Here is an 18,197-nt window from a genome sequence, read left to right as displayed (position 1 = left end):
TTAAGAAGATCTCGTGTAGCAGACTCACCGACATGGGTCCGGGGAAGGTCCACTGGAACGTTTTTGACGGAGTGAAGATAATCGCGGCGACGCCGGAGGCACTCATGGCGGAGATCGACTCCGCGATCTCGAATCTCGAATACTCACGCGCCACCGCTCTTATCGACGCCGACGAGGGATACGACGCGCGCGTGGCCGACGAAGCCTACAAGGCGGGCTGCGCCGCCCTTGCCGCCGGCAAGCTCGACGAAGCTCTCCGATCTCTCAACCTCTCTCTCTCGAAGTGCCCTCCCGATAAGGCCGCCGCTCTCGCAAAACTCAACTCGCTTATCTCCCTCACTTCTCACCACCTTCAAGCCTCTTCCAAATGACACCGCGCAGTTACTTTCGTTGTTGCGTTCTCGTGAATCTTGAAGTGTAAAATTGTATCAGGTTAATCGTGTTTTTGTATGTCACTAAATGTTCTGATTCTGAATATGATTGTGATCAATCTCTTTTTTTCAGCCTACACTGGTGCTTGATCTTCTTGTTTCAGTTTTTATTACTCTTTTCAACATTAAGAATACGGTTCAATTAAAGAGGAAAAAAGAAACATAATGTAAAATTCACCATAATTAATTCAAGATCCACGAATTATGTTAAAAAAAATGCATGAAGTAGAAATGTTGATTATAAATATGAGCAAGGTTTTACAATATTTGATATTGCAGGAAATTGTAGATAAATTCAGTTTACAATTGTAAGAAACTGAGGCTGTGGTCAAAATTACAGCCACAAACAGTTTGCTAAACTGATAAATCCAATTGATGTGGCTACCATATTAATCATATTTTGACCAAAATTACAGTCACACTAGTTTTTAAAACCTTGAGTTAATTATGAGGTAAAGATCCAAACAAAACAAATTAGGTGGGACACGCTAGTCTTTAACAGAAAATTTTCATCATAGTGTGAGCTACATTGGTTATGATTCTTATTTGGACTATGTTTTACTTAATGGGCATTTGGCTCGTTAAGCTGCATGCTTAATTAGTTGGTAATGACACAACAATGATGTGTTCAATTACTGGCCTTTCCACTAAAAGGACGTGGTTAAGTGGTTTCCCTCGATCTCCCAAAAGATCTTACCATTGTAGCAATCATTTCTCTCTATTTCCATTTCACTGTCACAACTTATTTCACGAGTGGGAAAAAATTAATAATCATGGTTGTTTAGTTCATAGTTGCATAATTCTCTCAATGACCCTTAACCCTGTCCCCTATGTATATTAGCATGTTAAATTCACTGAACTGCATACTGAATCACAGTACCACATTATTGAATAAAAATCTTTTAATAATAATATCAAAAGGGTCGAATAATGTACCTACACCAATGGCATACATATATCCGTGCCCATACCACGTACATAATTGGTAATTACGTCTGTCTTATTTCCAAACTGTAAAAACAACCTTATTTTGACGTGAAGACCAGGGTATAGTTACATTACATTATTATTAACCAACCAACTTAATTGTCTTCACATGTCGAACCTGATTCATGAATCATGATGCAACTTATTTAGAATCTCGTGATGAATTTTTTTTTATTAATAAATATTAATTATTAGTTTATTAGTTTTTGTTAACACAGGAAAAATCGAATACGCAATCTTTTTCTCTTTCTTTTCTTTCTTAATCACCCAATTAGTCCAATATCTCTACTCATGATGAGTTTGTATTTTTTAGTCTTATGTGTTCTCCTATGTTTTCTATCTAAAACTAATTCAGATCTTTATTCAACAAATATGAGATATTGATGGTGGAAGAAAAAAAGTGTAGTGTACTGTAGACACTAGAAATTGGTGGTCTCACTTTTACTTTTTTCTTTTTCCATCAACAGAAAATGTCTTCTTTTTTTTCTCAAAAATCTTTTTGCACGTACAACAGAATCCCCTTCCATGTCATGCAAGTCAATTTCACCTTTCAAAACGATGCAATAAGGACACTTAGCGCAAAACATAGCGATGCTCTTGTCCCTTTCTGGATTATTTTTTTGCACGAAATAACTTCCATTGGACGGTAACCATTAACCAGTTAACACAAAATACAAATTTATCAGATATATATAGCAGTATCTTTTGTGGGTGGCACGTCCTATTAAGCATGACTTTAGCTTCAAGTGTAACTCTGAACAAGCACCACTACTTAAGGATATAGATAATTAGATAAAAACAAATCGGCCTAAGTTACCAAAGGGTTTTGCTATTTGAAGTAGTCAAACAAGCATTTGAATTTTCTTGCCATTCATTGAAAAGTGTTAGTAGCCCATTTTAAATTGTCTTTACCTTAAAGAACGGAAAGCTTATTAGTGGGGGGTTTCAGTACCGGGCCACTGTCAATGAAGCATATCAATTTGAGCATCATAAAGTGTTTGTGTTTCTAGTTTCTAGTTGTTCAATATATATCCTCTCATGTGAAAAAAGTTGATCAAGTGATCATTCACACCATGGGTGGCGTCTTCTACCATGAAGAAAAGCCACCAAACCATACCAAGAGATGCAAATTCATTGCAGGGACTTTGAAAGAAGTGTTTTCCCACTGTCAAACTTTTAGTTGTCTGAGGCTTTCAACTGCAAGCCTTGAGGAGGAGTGCCCCATCATTGATGATGTTGATGAGGTAAAGCAAGTACTTTCATCAAACCCTTTTGAAAAGTTCTTCACTTTGTTAAATTGTCTGTTATTGGATGAGCGTTTGCAAGAATGATTTTAAAATAACATGATTTATCTAAGAAAGTTTTTATTCTAAAAGCAAGTTAATAATAAAACTCAATATAAAAGTCTTGATCTAACCTCAGAAGAGCTAAAGTCGCTTTGATTCAAAATCAATTATAGACCCAAAATCAATTTCTTAACATGAAATCCAACCTACGAATATTTATCTAAAATTATGCAAGCTAATATTTTAACGTGATTCTGGATCATCTAACATGAATCCAAACATGTTATGAAGGTGAATTCCATGTTCAACTTTGAAGTAACCTTAGTTGTTGTCATTGTTCTTTTGTGCTGCTTCCTCAGGTGATTGTTTCAGAGGTTAGAAGCCAAGTTATGGAGAAACAAAAGCACAAGCCAAGCCCATTGAGAGAAGGTTTTTCCTTGGCATACTCTCCTGCAACAAGGGAACTGTATGTCACTCACAGTCACACAATGGCACCACAAGCAAGGGTGGTAGTAGGTGATGAAGAACACGACGAAAGAGAAGAGTTTTTTTCGGTTAAAAGTTGTCTCTCGTGCTGTTCTTCGAGTGCTGTGAGTGACCAAGCATTTTATTCTGTGAAGACAAACCTGTCTAGATGTTCAAGCATGAATGAGGTTGAAGTCTCAGAATATTGGAGACGTTCAATAATTCAAGAGTTTTGCCACTGCGAGGGATGGCCTTTTGGGCTGAGCCGTAAAGCTGTGTTACTTCCACCACTGCCTAAGTCACCGTCTGAGTCATGGTTGTCGCGCAAAATACAACGAAGTACCAAAGTTACCTGAATTTATTTGGCTTTTACATGTTCTGTTTTTTCCTGTCTTCATATATAGACTATATGAACTCTTGCACAATTAAGTAACACTTGATTGATCAATAATCTTTCCAAAATAACACGATCTTCGATGGCTAACTGGCTGAACACACCAGATTCAGATGAGAACTATTCATTCAATCAGATCAGTTTATTAAAAGAATATCATTCTGTATTTGAATCAAACAAATGTAGCTTCAATTTTTCTACTGATATAGACAAAATTGATGAATCACCAAGAACTATACATTCAATTATCGATTAGGAGCAGTCATTGGTGCACACACACAAATAAAATCCATAGTTTCCGTTTATCTCATCTCATAACTAAAATGGAATCAATTTCTAAACTATCCTTATTAAAATAGCATCCGTATTCAATTTATTTATTAGGCAAAGCCAAAAAATGGGAAAAATCTAAAGCCACACCACCCCTCTTTTTGCTTGGCTTGGTCATGGACGAGTTTCGTTTTGTCCAATACAAATGTCTTCGCATTCATTAATAAATATGCATTTCAATAAATTACCGTAGCTGCTTCCACGTACCATTTTTTGTTGTGGGAAGTACTAGCAATCCCCTCTCTAACACTATTATTAATTTCTGTAAAAAAAACTATTATTAATTAAAGTTTATTAGAAAATACAAAATAATGAACAAAACTCTTTGAAGAAGTGAGAACCATAAAAGTTTGCAATTTTCAATAAAGTTTATTCAATAATAAAAATGTGATCAAACGAAGGTGTTCTAGCTTTTCTTGTTCTGTTACACGTGCTTGCAGAGACTGGATGTAGATACAAATGAGTAGAACAATATAATTAATTAACTTCTTGACTTGTCATTTTCATATGATCAATAAGATATATACAAGTCCTTAGAACTTCACCAACATTGTTACTTGTTAACTTCGGAAAATGACATTGAGAACGAAACAAAACATTGTTTAAGGATAATCACAGTTAACAAAGTTAAGCGCTCTCTTATTTCCATGCCATTCAACGCTTGACAACAAAAAGGTCAGGAGAAAACAAATCAAAGAGTCTACCGGCATCATCAAAAGCATGGATATGAAACAGAGACAAACAATTACATGCAATGTTTCTAAATTGTTGCTTCTATGCTCTTTGCTCAACATATGAACCTGCAAGTCCAGAGGTGCCAAGAACCGTAACCTGCAACAGAAACCTCAGATTAGATAAGGGAATGGGAATTGGTCTACAATTCTTAAATGTAGCAATGCTATTTCCTATGAGAGTATTTTTACAAAAGAGTAACGCTATTTGGTACGAATATTTTTTCATGAAAACAGTACGAATCCCATTTGTCTTATTTTGATTGGTTAATTGAATAATTTAAAAAATGAATACAATTAGGGAATTAACAGAAATCACCCAGGAGTGTCTTCGTATACAAGATTCGTGTATTAACCTTTCATACCAAACATTGTTTCCCTTTACAAAAACTATCACGAATGGCTAATAAGTAATAATCAATCATGGTGGGAAAGAGAAAGGGAAAATTGAAAAATAGAAAACGCAATTGACAGAACATACCAATTTTCCTTACATTTTCTCCTTTCCAGAGTCATTTTCCGAAAGCATATCCATACTACTTATTTTTCTTATTAGTAACTATACAGGATAAACTACCAACCAAAAAATGAAAGGAGGAATTTAAGAAAGCACAGGCAAAAAAGTTAAAATGATATTCCAGCAAATGTGTCAATAACATTTACCTGCACATTTTTTCAAGGACCTAAAAAATAAACCATGTCAAAAACTTGCAAATGCACACAAATTTTGGAAATCAGAGTTGTTGATGATGGCTGCAGTGCGGTGGTGTCAGCCAAAGGGAGTGGCAGCTGCCAATTGTCGTGAAAGTGGCAGACTTTTTTGTATGTCTCACTTCACATTTCTCATTCAGCCAATGGGAGTGAGATTTATGGTGTAGGCATTAGAGTGAAACAGAAAAGAGAGAGACAAAGAGATACAGTGCAGAGAACTATGAAAACTAACACACAACACTGCAGCTAAGGAGCTCATTGATAAACTTGCCCCCATTGGTCACCATACACAAACTACTAGATAAATAGGCAATAATAAGTTAAAATATACAATGATACCTTTCCCCATTCAGCACCAAGGCCACTGCATCTCATTTTTAGGTGAATCATCTTTGCACCCAATTCCGTCTCCACCTTCTTCCGCAGGTAGTTCTCATCAGGTCCAAAGGAATTCAAATAGGTGGAGTAGCGATCAAAAGTGGTACACAGAGCATTTTTTATATGATCAGGCAATGGCTTTACATCCTATAAAAGAAATTGAATTATGAGCTTAATGTGATGAGAATAGAATGCGATAGTGCAATTTCACAGGCACAAGTTTAAATTGAAATACCTCGCCACTTAATCCAATGCTGTCATCAAATTCCAATTTCAAGGAGACTAGAATCCCACCAAACTCCTCAATAGCCTCGGCTGCGCGAAACACATTTTCCACAGCCTCCTTGCCAGCTTTGTCATCAGTGTTTTTAGACAACACATTCTTAACATCAGATACAACAGAATCCGGAAGCTCACTCCAACTTACTGCCATCAAATCCTTGAAAGCATTGTAAAGTGCAGGGTCCTTAATATTGGGCACATGGGTCAAATCTTCACTATAGAATCGCATGCTCCCTAAACCCATCGAGAAAGGAGACATGCATTCTGTGCATGTTTTTTCATGCAAAAACTAATTCAGCATATAACATCGATCCTCAGGTACAAGACCCCAGCTCAAAAATCATATAATCAACATAAATCCTGTTTGGGTAAATTTCCCTATAAGCATTTTAGAACAAGAAAATAAGTAGCTTAAATGAATTAAGTTTCTCTGTTAAGCTAAAATTAGCTTACGCAGGCTAATTCATAGAAGCTCTCTCATCTAGCTTCTCCGAAAGCCAATTTTAACTCTGAGAGAAGCTTAATTCATTTTACCTTCTTATTTTCTTTTCCTGTAAGTGTTTGTTGAGAAATTTATCCAAACAAGGCTAAAGTAAACTACGAAGCAAGTCCAGAATGAACCACATACAACATACTAGTATTTTTTATTTTTCTTTCAAGGTTTTGAAATTGTGGTGTGAACAACGAGTTTCATTATTAAAGAGAACCGTGACGCTAACAACAACACGAAAATTATCGTCCGCACAACACCAATTTTGAAACCAGAATACAAAAGCAATAGCAATAGATTGATTCAGCTGTGGAGTTAGATACCAATCGAAGTTACGAAAACAATAACGAAGAAACGTTATTTTAGCAAAAAATAAACAGAAATGAAGACTAGCTTCTTGTTCTTAAAATCGTCAGATTCAAGTACATTGAATATTGATTCAATCAATCAGAGACGTGATGAAATCAGATTAATTGGATCGAGTGTTGCAGGGGAAATCGCGAACGACGCCGGATCAGTGATAAAAGTGATCAGAAAGCAAAACCTAATAGAACAGAAAAAGAGTACCTGAGTGTGAAGGAGAAGGAAGAGGATTGGGAGAGCGAGAGATAAGAGAAGGTCGAAGAACGACATGGTTGATGAATGGGAAGGCATGATAAGATCTGCAACTCAGTGATCGGAACAGTGGTCTCAGTCGCATCATTTTCTCCATTTTTCTCTTCTTCTCACACACACTGCGAAATGCAACTCGAAGATGCTCGCTCGCGACCTACCAAAAACGTTACTTTTGCTCCTGTATATTATGTTAGTATTTTATATTTGAGTTAAATGTTTAAAATGAAATGATAGTGTCTGGCTCATCAATACAATGAATTTATGATAATTATTTTAAATGCTAATTAATTTATTATATATAATGAACCGTGAAGGAATAATTATATAATTTTTTTTTCTTGAAAGATTAAACATGTTAACATAAAAGTTTGGATGTGTTTATTAAAGTTGATTGGAATAATGGTGTGTCATGTTAATTGAAATAATATCATTTTAAATAGTTTTATTTTACTTTTTTGTATTTTTAAATGTTTCTATTTCAGTTTTAAGTTCTTAAGATGGTTTTATTCTGGTTGATCAAATTTGTGAAATGATACATTTTGATCATAACAATTTCCTTTTTTAGACTCATATATAAGAAAAAAAAATAATATTATATGTTGAACTTAAATATGAGCAAACTAATTTTATCCTATTTAATGTTATTATTTTTAAAATATTTTTAATTTAATTCTAATTTTATTTTTAATGATTCTTTTATTCTTGATAACAAGTTTCAATGAAGAACATTTTATAAATAATCTTATTTTTAACTTGAGATTAGTAAAATTAAATAATATCAATTAATTTTCTTAATTATTGTGAAATTAGTTATTTTTACTTATATATGAGTTCAAAGGAAGTATATATGATGTCATAGTCTAGTGAATATAGCTGAAGACATTCTACCAAAATTGTTTCTATTTAGATGGGTTGGATGCTATAATATATTTATTGTTTACAATTTTTTAGCATTACTAATTGACTTATGTGCATGTAAAGATCAATTTGAAGTTAGACACATTAGTCATCTGCATACCCACACATAAGTAAGTTAATTAATGATGCTGAAAAATGAAAACAATTATTACATTACAACATCAACCTTTGTGATAGTTTTGGTAGAATGACAAAACCTTTGTGACAATTTTGCTAGAATGACTTCAATTAGATTCATTAGACTCTAGCATTATATGTAATTATTATGACTAAATCCTTTGTGATCAAAACCTCCACAACATTTGTTTAGGAAAGTGTTTCCTTAAGTTATTGTATGTGTCTAAGACAAAATCTTTGTGACAATTTTGGTAAAATGTTCTCAATTATATTCGTTAGTAACTGATAGGACCAAAATGGATTTTTTTTAAAAAACTTAAAAGTATCAAAATAAAATCATTTAAAAATATAAAAGATCAAAATAAAATTATTTAAAACATTGTCATTTCAATTAACATGTTATGTTATCATCCTAACTGACATTAACAGATATATCACACTTTTCTATTAATATAAAAGACAAAAAGTAACATTTAATTAGCCTAAAAAAAATAAACATAAAGTATCAAATATGAAGTTCACTACCTCCGTTCTTGTTTTTAAAGTTGTTACGTGAAAACCAAGAGATGTAACAAATATGGGTAAAATAGTATTAGTGTCTGAAGATCTTGAAAATGTCCTAAGCCAAAAACTTCATTAGGTTACACCAAATCACCAATAGATATATAATATTGAATTTGCGGTGTTGAATACCAGACCCGGAAAAAAATTTGGTAATTTAATCTTATCCTAAGTCTTATACATACCAAATTGAATCAGATCAAATTACCAATTTTTTTTTTTTATGTCTCGTATGGTGGCATACTTGAATCTTTTTACTTTTGTAGGTTTTTGCATTTATAGAGATAGATAAATGTAAAGACTTTCAAAAACAAAAAATCCAAGTATCTCTTTCGGGAAATATGTATAAGAACTGCCACCATCAAAAGCCATCCTTACTACTTTAATTTGGCCATCAAATCTGAGTTGCTGATATCCATAATTTATTCCAAGAAACTCAACTTGGTATAAATCACATAGAATATAGTATGTGTCACATATAAATTAAAGAAGAATCAGAACAAACTTCAGAATAGTGCATAACTCATCAGAAAAGAGAAAAACATATACATAAAAACAAAAACAAAAAAAAAACATGGAGATTTTCTAATGAAAACGATATAAAATATTCAAGAATAAAGCTTGACATTCTCATAGTGGAACTTTACAGAGTATTTGAAAAAAAACAAAAACATAGATACAAATGCATTAGAATAAGATCAAATTACCAAACAAATTGGGATTAGGAAATTCACTTAGAGTTATAAATTAGGATGAAGAGTTGTGGTCTACCTGTTGGAGAATTGTGTTAAAAGAGGATACAAATAGATAAGTGTAATCACTATTCACTTATCACTGTTCTCGCTTTGGTTCTGCATTTGTTCATGTTAAAAAACGCAATCAAATTAGATAAGCAAAACATGATAATGGATCTCTGTGCATTTTGAACATGACTCTGCGGCTAGTATTTGTTAAATAATAAAAATTGAAACATGTTTTTACCTCTCTGGTTATTCTGATGAGCCATTATGAAGATGGAAATAGACATGGAAACGGGATTGGTACCCGTGGACACCCACTTAAACCCATCCCGATTTTGACGGGAAAAAATTGAGTTGATTGAATTCGGATTTGGATTTTTTCCAATTCTTAAATTCGGGGGCGAGGATGGGGGCGGTTTTGATAATGCTTATATCCGTCCTCACCTTCGTTCCGTCCCTATTAAATCCCAAAATTATCCTTTATATATATATATATATATATATTTTTTTTTTTTTATAAGTGTATATATGTTATTGTTGTCCAAAATTGTATTTATTTTATGATTATTGTTTATATATAAATTTTTTTAAGATATTTTATGTGTATTTTGGGGGTGGGGAGAGGAAAATCGACCCTTGTCGGGTGTGGGGCTGGGGGGCATATTTCTAGCCCCATCGATCTTCAGGGGCGGAGACGGGGTGGTTATGAGATTCGGGAGAGAGAGTGAGATAAGCAAAAATTGTTCCTTGCCTAGATGAAAAGAAAGAAGAACATTGGATTCGTGGAAAGATATGGGTCTGTCCGGGTTTGGTATACATTGGTTGCAGCCTGCATGAGTAAAAAAAATAGGCTACAAGTTATCACATGATCTTTTTAGTGTTTATGGGTTGTGTTTTACATGTAAGCCGCCAGCCAATCTTGTATTTGGATTTTGGCAGATGATATATTTAGGGTACATCTTGTACTCTTTAAAACTTTTTTCAATAATTTTTTTTTGCTATTAATATATATATATATATATATATATATATATATATATATTGTGTTTCTTTATATATTAATAAAATATATTTAATTTTCATCTATCAACAACAAATTATCTCACACAATGTGGTTAGATCTCTATTCATTTCATTTGTTACTTCGGGATAAATATCAACGGTCTACTCGTTAAGTTAACACAATCTCTCTGAAATATCATTAATATATTGGTCGACTTAAGGATAACAAGTCAATGACAAGCTCAACTTTAACACAAGTCAAAAATGTCTTAGTGGGAATCGATTTGTGATAAGTTCACGATAAGTTAAAGATAACCCTCGTAATAAGGTCCCAACAAAAACACTTGTAATAAGCCACATGACTATTAGAGTCATGAAACTTGAAGTTCAATCAATCACAAAAGATATAAAACGTACATTGATGGTTACATGTTCTTGAAAAAATCAAATTTAAAATTCCCTTAATCAACCAAATAGAGAACGAACAAATGAAATAGAAAAAAAAAAAAAACTTCTCACAAATGTCAAATGCTGCAGGGAGGAAGAATAATGAAGTTGCAGGCTAGGTAGAATTGTATGTGTAAATAGACATTTGGAGAAAAAAATAGGTTTCCATAATGGTATATCAAGAGATCGAATGTTAAATCTTTGGCATTTGGAGAAAAGGTTAAAGTTGCAAGAAGGAAAAACAAAAAGAATATTAGCAAAGCAGATTAGAGAAAATACCTGTGTCAGCCCAACAATACCTTTAGGTTCTCAACATCACACTGAAGAGTTAAATGAAAGGAAGAAGGAAGCTATTTTGGGGGAAACCTTTTATCATTCCCTTATTCATATATAGAGGCACAATTCAAATTCATGTAGTTATAGAAACAATGAGGCACATTAAAAACGCAGAAGATAAAACATTGCAAAAGAGAGGAAGATTTATTGTGCAAATAAATTGCCATTATGAGGAAAATTTGATGAGAGTATTAAATGAGATAATTATAAGGGAGAAAATGTTAATGAAAAAAATAAATGGAATTAATGTGAAAGTTTAGGATGAAAGATTTGTCTGATACGTAACACGATTTATATATATTAAGATTAGATTATATCATAAGCTACATTTTTTGTTTTGTTTTTAGAATAAACAAGATAAGGAGAGGATCAAATTTTGGCTTGTTAGTTTTATTATCTTTTTAAGAATTTGCAAAATTCAATAAATTTAATCAAATATATTATATTTTAAAATAAAAGACACCGTTAAAAATTATCTTAATTATATTGAATAGTTATAAAATCCATCACAAAATGTTAAACAATACGATGATTCTAAGGAGATACAAAGTTAGTTGACTTCTTATAAAAGAAGGGAAAAGAAAAACATTGCAAATTTGATTTTTTTTTTATAACAAAAATTAACAATTAATATTTATTAGTAAAAAAATAATAACTATATAATTTGACTAACCCTCATTTGATGTTACCATATAAGAATATACTTCATGCATCTCAAAATAACTGCAGTTTTATTCTTTGAAAAGAATTTCAAATTGATTGATTTTTTTTAATTTTCAATGAAATATTTAAACACTTATTCCAATTTTATCTTATAATAAATAATGTTGTTTTGAAAGACTTAATAATATATTTATTGAAATTAAGAAAAATAATAAAAATATTTTAATAAAATTATCTCATAATAAATACTAATTTTTATTATACTAATTCTCTTAGAATATTTTTTTTTATCCCTATAAAACGGAGAGATTAATTTATTTATTTTTATTAATCCTCAACCTATCAAATTTTGCATGATGAAACCTTAGTGCCACCAAGAAACCACAGTTCTCGTAACATAACACCATCCAAAGTTACCTATCTATCTCTCTCCATCATCTCTTTCTCCCCTATGGACAACGACACAAACCACCTCAGAAGTAGCACACGATTTCCCCGGTCTCATCCGTGTATTCACCGATGGCCGCATCCAACGTTTCACCGGAACCGACTTCGTTCCACCCTCCACCACTCCCCACGTTACATCCAAAGACATCACTCTCCACCCTCACTCCACTACTCTCTCCGAGCGCCTCTTCCTCCCAACACCACAAACCGCCGCCGCCACCCGCCGCAACAACCCACCGCGAGCTCTCTTAATCTACTTCCACGGCGGCGCCTTCTGCGCCTCCTCCTCCTTCACCGCAAACAACCACAACTATGTCGCCACAATTCGCCGAAGCCAAAGTCGTCGCCGTTTCCGTCGACTACCGGCTAGCCCCGGAGCTCCCTATTCCGGCGGCGTACGAGGATTCATGGGCTGCACTACAGTGGGTGGCGTCACACCGTAATAAAGATGGACAAGAGCCTTGGTTGAATGAGCATGCAGACTTTGGTAGGGTTTTCTTGGCTGGGGACAGTGCTGGTGCAAACACTAACTATGCTCCTAGGCGACCCGGATTAGGACATTGAAGTGGAAATCCTCGGAGTGGTTCTTGTCCACCCGTATTTCTGGGGCTCGGTTAGAGGAGGCGGTGGTGGACAGGCTGTGGCGGTTTGTGAGCCCGATGAACCGGGTTAACCCGGTGGTGGAGGGTGGCTTTACTATAATGCTTTGAGTAGGAGTGGGTGGATTGGGGTGGTGGTGGTGGAAGTTGAAGAGACTCTTGGCGAGGGTCAAGCGTTTCATCTTCATGATTTGGTGAGGGATAAGGCTCAGAGTTTGATCAAACGCTTGGGTCTTTTCTTCAATAGAGACCAGCCTCCTGCAATTTGATTTACATTGTTTGGTCTTTCTATTTTCTGTTATGTGGTGTGGATCATGCACGGTGTGACTTAAAAAGTAGATGACTGATAATGAACTAGATAAACATTTAATTGTCACATCACAAGGACAAGTAATAATCAAAACATTGATAAAAACAATAATAATAACCAATCTCCCCCTATCTAATGTCTTTGTTATTACTACAAATTAACAATTTGATTTATCCGTTGAAAAAAAATACTACCATAGTAACCCCTAAGGCCAAATTGCGAAACATACCTACATTAAAACTCTTAACAATGCTAGATGACATCAGTTATCAGAGGGACGGAATGGATTAATAATTTACAAATTTAGAAACTAATTTGCTATTTTATTTATTTTAGAAACCAGTTTGACTGATCCTTACTATTTCAGGAATAACAATTCACTCAATATTGTAAATTATAGTACTAAAGTTCACACGCAGTTTTAGTTGCTCCGCGATTCCAATTACAACTGAATCAACACTTTGTTTATATGTAAAATCCTACGGCTGCCAAATAAACAAATAAAACTGGCGCACGATCACGAAGACCTCCATTACATTTAGAGAGATTAAAATATGATTTTCATCCTCTAACATGTAATGTAGCTTTGCTCCTGCATTTTAAAGAAAACACAAAATGCAAAAACTTACAATAAAACAATTTCTGTTAACAAACATGTCAAGAGTATTAATGAAATGTTGCTAACTATAGTAAGGAACAATACAATGGACGATGCTAGCTAACTCTAGAAAACAACCGTGTCAAGCATCATTCCCAAAGTCTGAACAATGTTTGATGACATCAAATTGGAAACATGCTCTTCAAGGTGCTTCTTAGCATCTTGCCTCCCCACATTTGCAATTGCAAGTTTTTCTGGTGGCAGTTCATCTTCCTCCTGCACTGCCTTGTTGTACTTGGCTGCTAAACTTAGCATCTCCTGCATTACCAGAAAAAGATATATATATTATCTCCTGAGTTTGTGTCATTCAACTTATTTAAGAAAAATGCTTGCTATTTTTTTTTTTCATTTTTACAAGAAAATCTTCAAAATATAAGCAATTCATTCTCTAAAAAATCCCAAACTGTGGATTTGGTTTTGAAACACTTATTCTGCTTTTAAATAGATCTGGAAAAATAAGTGACTATTTCCTCGGAAATAATTTCAACCAAGCATGTGCTGTATCTATACAGGTTATGAAAAGGTGTCATCCAAGTATATTGTATATTTAATCTAACACTGTCAAATTAACACTAGCCTAAGTGTCTATACTCTGTTGCAGACCAAGGCTGCTCTGCACCACTACACCTATATAGCGATAACTATGTGCCGAGTATGGAGCTTTTAATGCCAAATAACCAAACAGCTAACTTCAATCACTAAATATCCCATTCCAAACTCAGTGGAGTCTTTGTCTAGCTCTAAAGAACCCTAAATCAAAAAAAAGTATATTGACTCTTGTCCCACCTCAATCTCTTCACAATATTATGAGCATCAATTTGGTTTTAATGACAGAAAAGAATCACACAACTACTATATTCTCACCACAAAGCTAGACTTGTAGGACATCCTTTAACACTTTAGCATTGGCTTTCAAAACACCTTTAGTCCAGTCATTCAATCTCAAACTACTGAAATAGTGCATTGAATTGCTCTCTCAGAAGAATTGCATTGGTGTCATGAACTTGAATTTTCTTCTTGGTTATGACTTGTGGCTTCACAAACTCCACTCTTAAATCTACATATTTATCAAAATGATCTACAGATTACCAATTTTCTTGAATAACTTGACAGTATTCTTCTGACACAGAATAATTCTACTTTTCTTTACCACTTTAAACAAGCACTAAGTTTTCCCTAGAAGATCTAGAACATCCAGGGTCAATTTTAGGTGTGGAAATTATTCTCACTTCTAAAGGATTCTTTCTCTCACAACATTATATTAGCAACATTATGTACAAATCCTCCATGAGTGATGCCAGGCCCACAACTACACTCATGTCCACAACTCATTCCCTTCTATCATAATCTAATGTTTCTACATGACTGATGGTGCCACTCATTCCCTTTCCACAACTCATTCTGTTGAACTAATTTTTTATTCTTATGTTTGTAATTGTCTTCTACAAATATCATGTATGTTTATAACAATAATTAGTGAAAACCATTTCACTTTAAATCTCTTTAGGAGGGAGGGAAAAGTTGACTGAGACAATAAAATGACAGAAAGTAACAAGAAAAAAACCAATTATAGTATGTTTCTGAAATTTACTAAACCAAGACAGCAGAATCTCCAATTGAGTACCATATCAATCATTAATTGTTGCTGAGCAAAAAGTCAGGAATGTGTGCAGTAACATTTAAATTGCACTTTGCCTTGTATTATTTATGCAAGTCTCATCTCATATATACAATAAATTTGACAAAGAAAAAGTTTAAAAACAAGTTGAAGTGGGGAGAAGAAAACAGAAATTAAAAGTTTGAGTCATTTACATTGAAAAATCTCAACTTACCTGAACAGTCTGTTCATTAGTTTTAGAATGTGAATCAAAATGCCTGAGTGTCAAACCATCAGTCCACTTCTTTTTGTGAAGGTTAAGCAACATCTTCTCTTCAAGTTCATTCTTTCTGTAATTAATTGCTATGGAGTAATAATGTCTATTCAAGCCATGGATCAGAGCCTAAAATGGAAGTTACAAAGACAACATAAGTAACTGACAAAAGTCAAAGAAAACAGAGTAGCAGCCATGCTTTTGAATGGAATATCAGAACACTCACTTGGATAGATGGCTTGTTTAGATGGCCCAGGTTGGAAGTTGTCTGTCGTGGTTCCTGACCTAGCATCATAGTTTGTGGATTAATCAGCCGGAAAGCATCAATTACCACTTTGCCTTTCACACTCTGAATGGGGTCCACCACCACAGCCACTGCCCGTTGATTTAAAGCCTCAAAACTCTGCATCAGATAAAAGTACATACATATTATATACAATTTTCTAAAACCAACACCCCTATTGGAATAAGGGTTTGTCATAGCTCACTTCACTAAATTCCACATCTAACTTTTCTCAATCTACAGTGAGTTTTAGCCACCAATTGTCCCATTGATTTGTAAATTATAAAAATTAAGCTTTGAAATTTAGATAAGTGTATTCTACCAACATTTCTTAATCCTATCGTAGCTACTAACATCACAAGAATGAAAGTACTCAAACTTTCTTTTATCAATATTCAATAGTAAATGGTGAAGTACAATTTAATGATTCAAGCAGTATTACTTCTTGAATTTCCATCCCTAATGTCAAGGTTTCGGGGGTGTCTACAACCACAATGTGACCACAAATGTGGCCACATTGTTTACAAATCCCTCAATATTAAGGATTGCAACAAAACTGCAACGCAATCACAATTTAAAACCTAGGATGTCTCACATTTAGCATGTACCTCAATTTTTGTTTAAAAAACAACAACAAAGCCTTATCCCACTAAGTGTGGTCAGCTACATGGATCACATTATGCCTACAGCTCTATTAAACTCATTTAAAGAAAGGTAACAAATTTTACACTCATCATCAAGGAATTGCTCACTTAGTTTCAATTTTCAAACACAAAAACAGTTCAAAATGATACAAACACATGCTGCCACAATGAAACTAAGAGACCAAAGAAGCGGCCAAAAACCTGTTGCGTATTAATGTCCACTCCAGAAAGCCAACACCCAAATCCAGGATGCGAGTGATACCACCCCACAACCATCTCCGGCCTGCAACAACAAAATGCCAACGTTTCAACCATCAGACAACACAAAACAAAACCACGCGTGTACAAATCGGAGATATAAGATGAGTTGGATGGTTAAGGGAGAGAACGGAAGAGGGGAAAGGCCGCAGTTCGATCACCTCTGCTAACAAAAACTAACATTCTGACAATCTATTCTAACATTTGACAATCAAAAAAATAAAAAGTGTACAAATCAAGTAACAAAAAAACCCTCCTTCACTAAAAAAAAAAAAAAAAGAAAACTTTAACTAACAACAAAACAAACACAAAAAAACACCTTCCAGTTTGCTTCAACATATCAAGCATATTAGTCTGAAAAACATGATCAACAGCTTCAACGCTGACACCGGTCCCACTCTGAGGCATCGCAAACACATCCACAACGCGAACGGTGTACTCATCCACGAACTCCCCCAACATCAGACCCATCACTTCCATGGGTACCCCAGCTCTTCCTACACAGAAATTAGGGTTTTGAAAATTATCAGACAAAAACAAAAACAAAGGAAAAGTGGACCAGTGAAGGGATCGAGAAGAGAAAAGAAGAATTCTAATAGCGTACCGTGTTTGAGCATTTTGAGAAGGGCGAGGGAGGAGATGTAGACCTGCTCGGAGGAATCGAGGGTGGGGGAATCCGGTGGGGGATGGCCCAGCGCTCCACCTGCACCCGCGAACATCCTCTGAAGCCTCTCCATGCCCGACATCACAAAACCTAATCTTTTGTTTTCTTTTGTTTCACGAAAAGAAACGAAGAAATGATTGCTTGCTTCGCTTATGGTTTTCCAGAGACGCTTAAATACGACGTCGCAAAGGTTGACGTTTCGGCCAAGAAAGTAGAAACCATCATGATGAGAATAAAAATGGCTTCCTACCGTGTTTCGGGCCTATACACAAAAACGGCCGACTAATATATTTTGCTTTTGGGATTACTATTGGCCCCTACTGCATTGCTATTCGCCCACCAATATTTTTAATTTCCAAAAATACCCTTCTCCACATTGTATTGTGGAATCATACTTCCCATGTATTAGTTGGGGTGCAAAAAAAATTACACAATGGGAGTATAATTTTATTGTGTAAAAGAGGTGCAAAAAAAACTACAACAGAAGCATAATCTCGTTATGCATTTTTCAATGGAATTGTGTTTTTGTTGGATTAAGTGGGGGTAAAAAATATATACAACAAAAACACAATTTTTTTG

At 34.4% G+C, this 18,197-nt stretch overlaps 3 protein-coding genes and 1 pseudogene across 4 annotated transcripts; 2 read left to right on the top strand and 2 right to left on the bottom strand.

Annotated features, from left to right (window-relative positions):
- Nucleotides 1-2,243: 2,243 nt before the first annotated feature.
- On the top strand, nucleotides 2,244-3,717 carry LOC100777837 (uncharacterized). The gene is made up of 2 exons (XM_006595902.4): nucleotides 2,244-2,662; nucleotides 3,064-3,717. Exons 1-2 carry the CDS (start codon nucleotides 2,492-2,494, stop codon nucleotides 3,523-3,525), a joined length of 633 nt encoding a protein of 210 aa, XP_006595965.1. The 5' UTR covers nucleotides 2,244-2,491; the 3' UTR covers nucleotides 3,526-3,717.
- Nucleotides 3,718-4,358: 641 nt separating this feature from the next.
- LOC100527668 (uncharacterized) lies at nucleotides 4,359-9,894 on the bottom strand. Of its 2 annotated transcripts, XM_041008757.1 has the most exons (6): nucleotides 9,678-9,894; nucleotides 9,468-9,547; nucleotides 7,053-7,278; nucleotides 5,949-6,259; nucleotides 5,675-5,860; nucleotides 4,447-4,724 (listed from the first exon to the last, which is right to left on the bottom strand). In XM_041008757.1, exons 3-6 carry the CDS (start codon nucleotides 7,195-7,197, stop codon nucleotides 4,668-4,670), a joined length of 699 nt encoding a protein of 232 aa, XP_040864691.1. In that variant the 5' UTR covers nucleotides 7,198-7,278; nucleotides 9,468-9,547; nucleotides 9,678-9,894; the 3' UTR covers nucleotides 4,447-4,667. The 2 variants fall into 2 exon arrangements, with proteins under 2 accessions (NP_001235705.2, XP_040864691.1); NM_001248776.2 differs by lacking the exons at nucleotides 9,468-9,547; nucleotides 9,678-9,894 and having other exon boundaries at nucleotides 4,359-4,724.
- On the top strand, nucleotides 9,710-12,895 carry LOC100777312 (probable carboxylesterase 4, mitochondrial; annotated as a pseudogene).
- Nucleotides 12,896-13,865: 970 nt separating this feature from the next.
- Nucleotides 13,866-17,871, bottom strand: LOC100778174 (26S proteasome non-ATPase regulatory subunit 14 homolog). The gene is made up of 6 exons (XM_003544406.4): nucleotides 17,559-17,871; nucleotides 17,274-17,451; nucleotides 16,898-16,979; nucleotides 15,996-16,172; nucleotides 15,731-15,898; nucleotides 13,866-14,156 (listed from the first exon to the last, which is right to left on the bottom strand). Exons 1-6 carry the CDS (start codon nucleotides 17,698-17,700, stop codon nucleotides 13,965-13,967), a joined length of 939 nt encoding a protein of 312 aa, XP_003544454.1. The 5' UTR covers nucleotides 17,701-17,871; the 3' UTR covers nucleotides 13,866-13,964.
- Nucleotides 17,872-18,197: the final 326 nt, after the last annotated feature.

Source organism: Glycine max, chromosome 14 (genome assembly GCF_000004515.6).
Source record: "Glycine max cultivar Williams 82 chromosome 14, Glycine_max_v4.0, whole genome shotgun sequence".
Taxonomy (NCBI): domain Eukaryota; kingdom Viridiplantae; phylum Streptophyta; class Magnoliopsida; order Fabales; family Fabaceae; genus Glycine; species Glycine max.
Note: the sequence above shows the minus strand (reverse complement) of the source record. Positions and strands in the feature narration are given on the sequence as shown.

What these genes read in the sequence shown, in the direction of transcription:
- LOC100777837 (XM_006595902.4), top strand. Translation starts at nt 2,492, where the DNA reads ATGGGTGGCGTCTTCTACCATGAAGAAAAGCCACCAAACCATACCAAG. An exon ending in TCATTGATGATGTTGATGAG is followed by an intron (nt 2,663 to 3,063) that starts GTAAAGCAAGTA and finishes CTGCTTCCTCAG; the next exon opens with GTGATTGTTTCAGAGGTTAG.
- LOC100527668 (XM_041008757.1), bottom strand. Translation starts at nt 7,197, where the DNA reads ATGGAGAAAATGATGCGACTGAGACCACTGTTCCGATCACTGAGTTGC. An exon ending in GCATTGGATTAAGTGGCGAG is followed by an intron (nt 5,861 to 5,948) that starts GTATTTCAATTT and finishes TTTCTTTTATAG; the next exon opens with GATGTAAAGCCATTGCCTGA. An exon ending in TTGGTGCTGAATGGGGAAAG is followed by an intron (nt 4,725 to 5,674) that starts GTATCATTGTAT and finishes TTTCTGTTGCAG; the next exon opens with GTTACGGTTCTTGGCACCTC.
- LOC100778174 (XM_003544406.4), bottom strand. Translation starts at nt 17,700, where the DNA reads ATGTCGGGCATGGAGAGGCTTCAGAGGATGTTCGCGGGTGCAGGTGGA. An exon ending in ATGTTGAAGCAAACTGGAAG is followed by an intron (nt 16,980 to 17,273) that starts GTGTTTTTTTGT and finishes TTGTTGTTGCAG; the next exon opens with GCCGGAGATGGTTGTGGGGT. An exon ending in TGGACATTAATACGCAACAG is followed by an intron (nt 16,173 to 16,897) that starts GTTTTTGGCCGC and finishes TATCTGATGCAG; the next exon opens with AGTTTTGAGGCTTTAAATCA.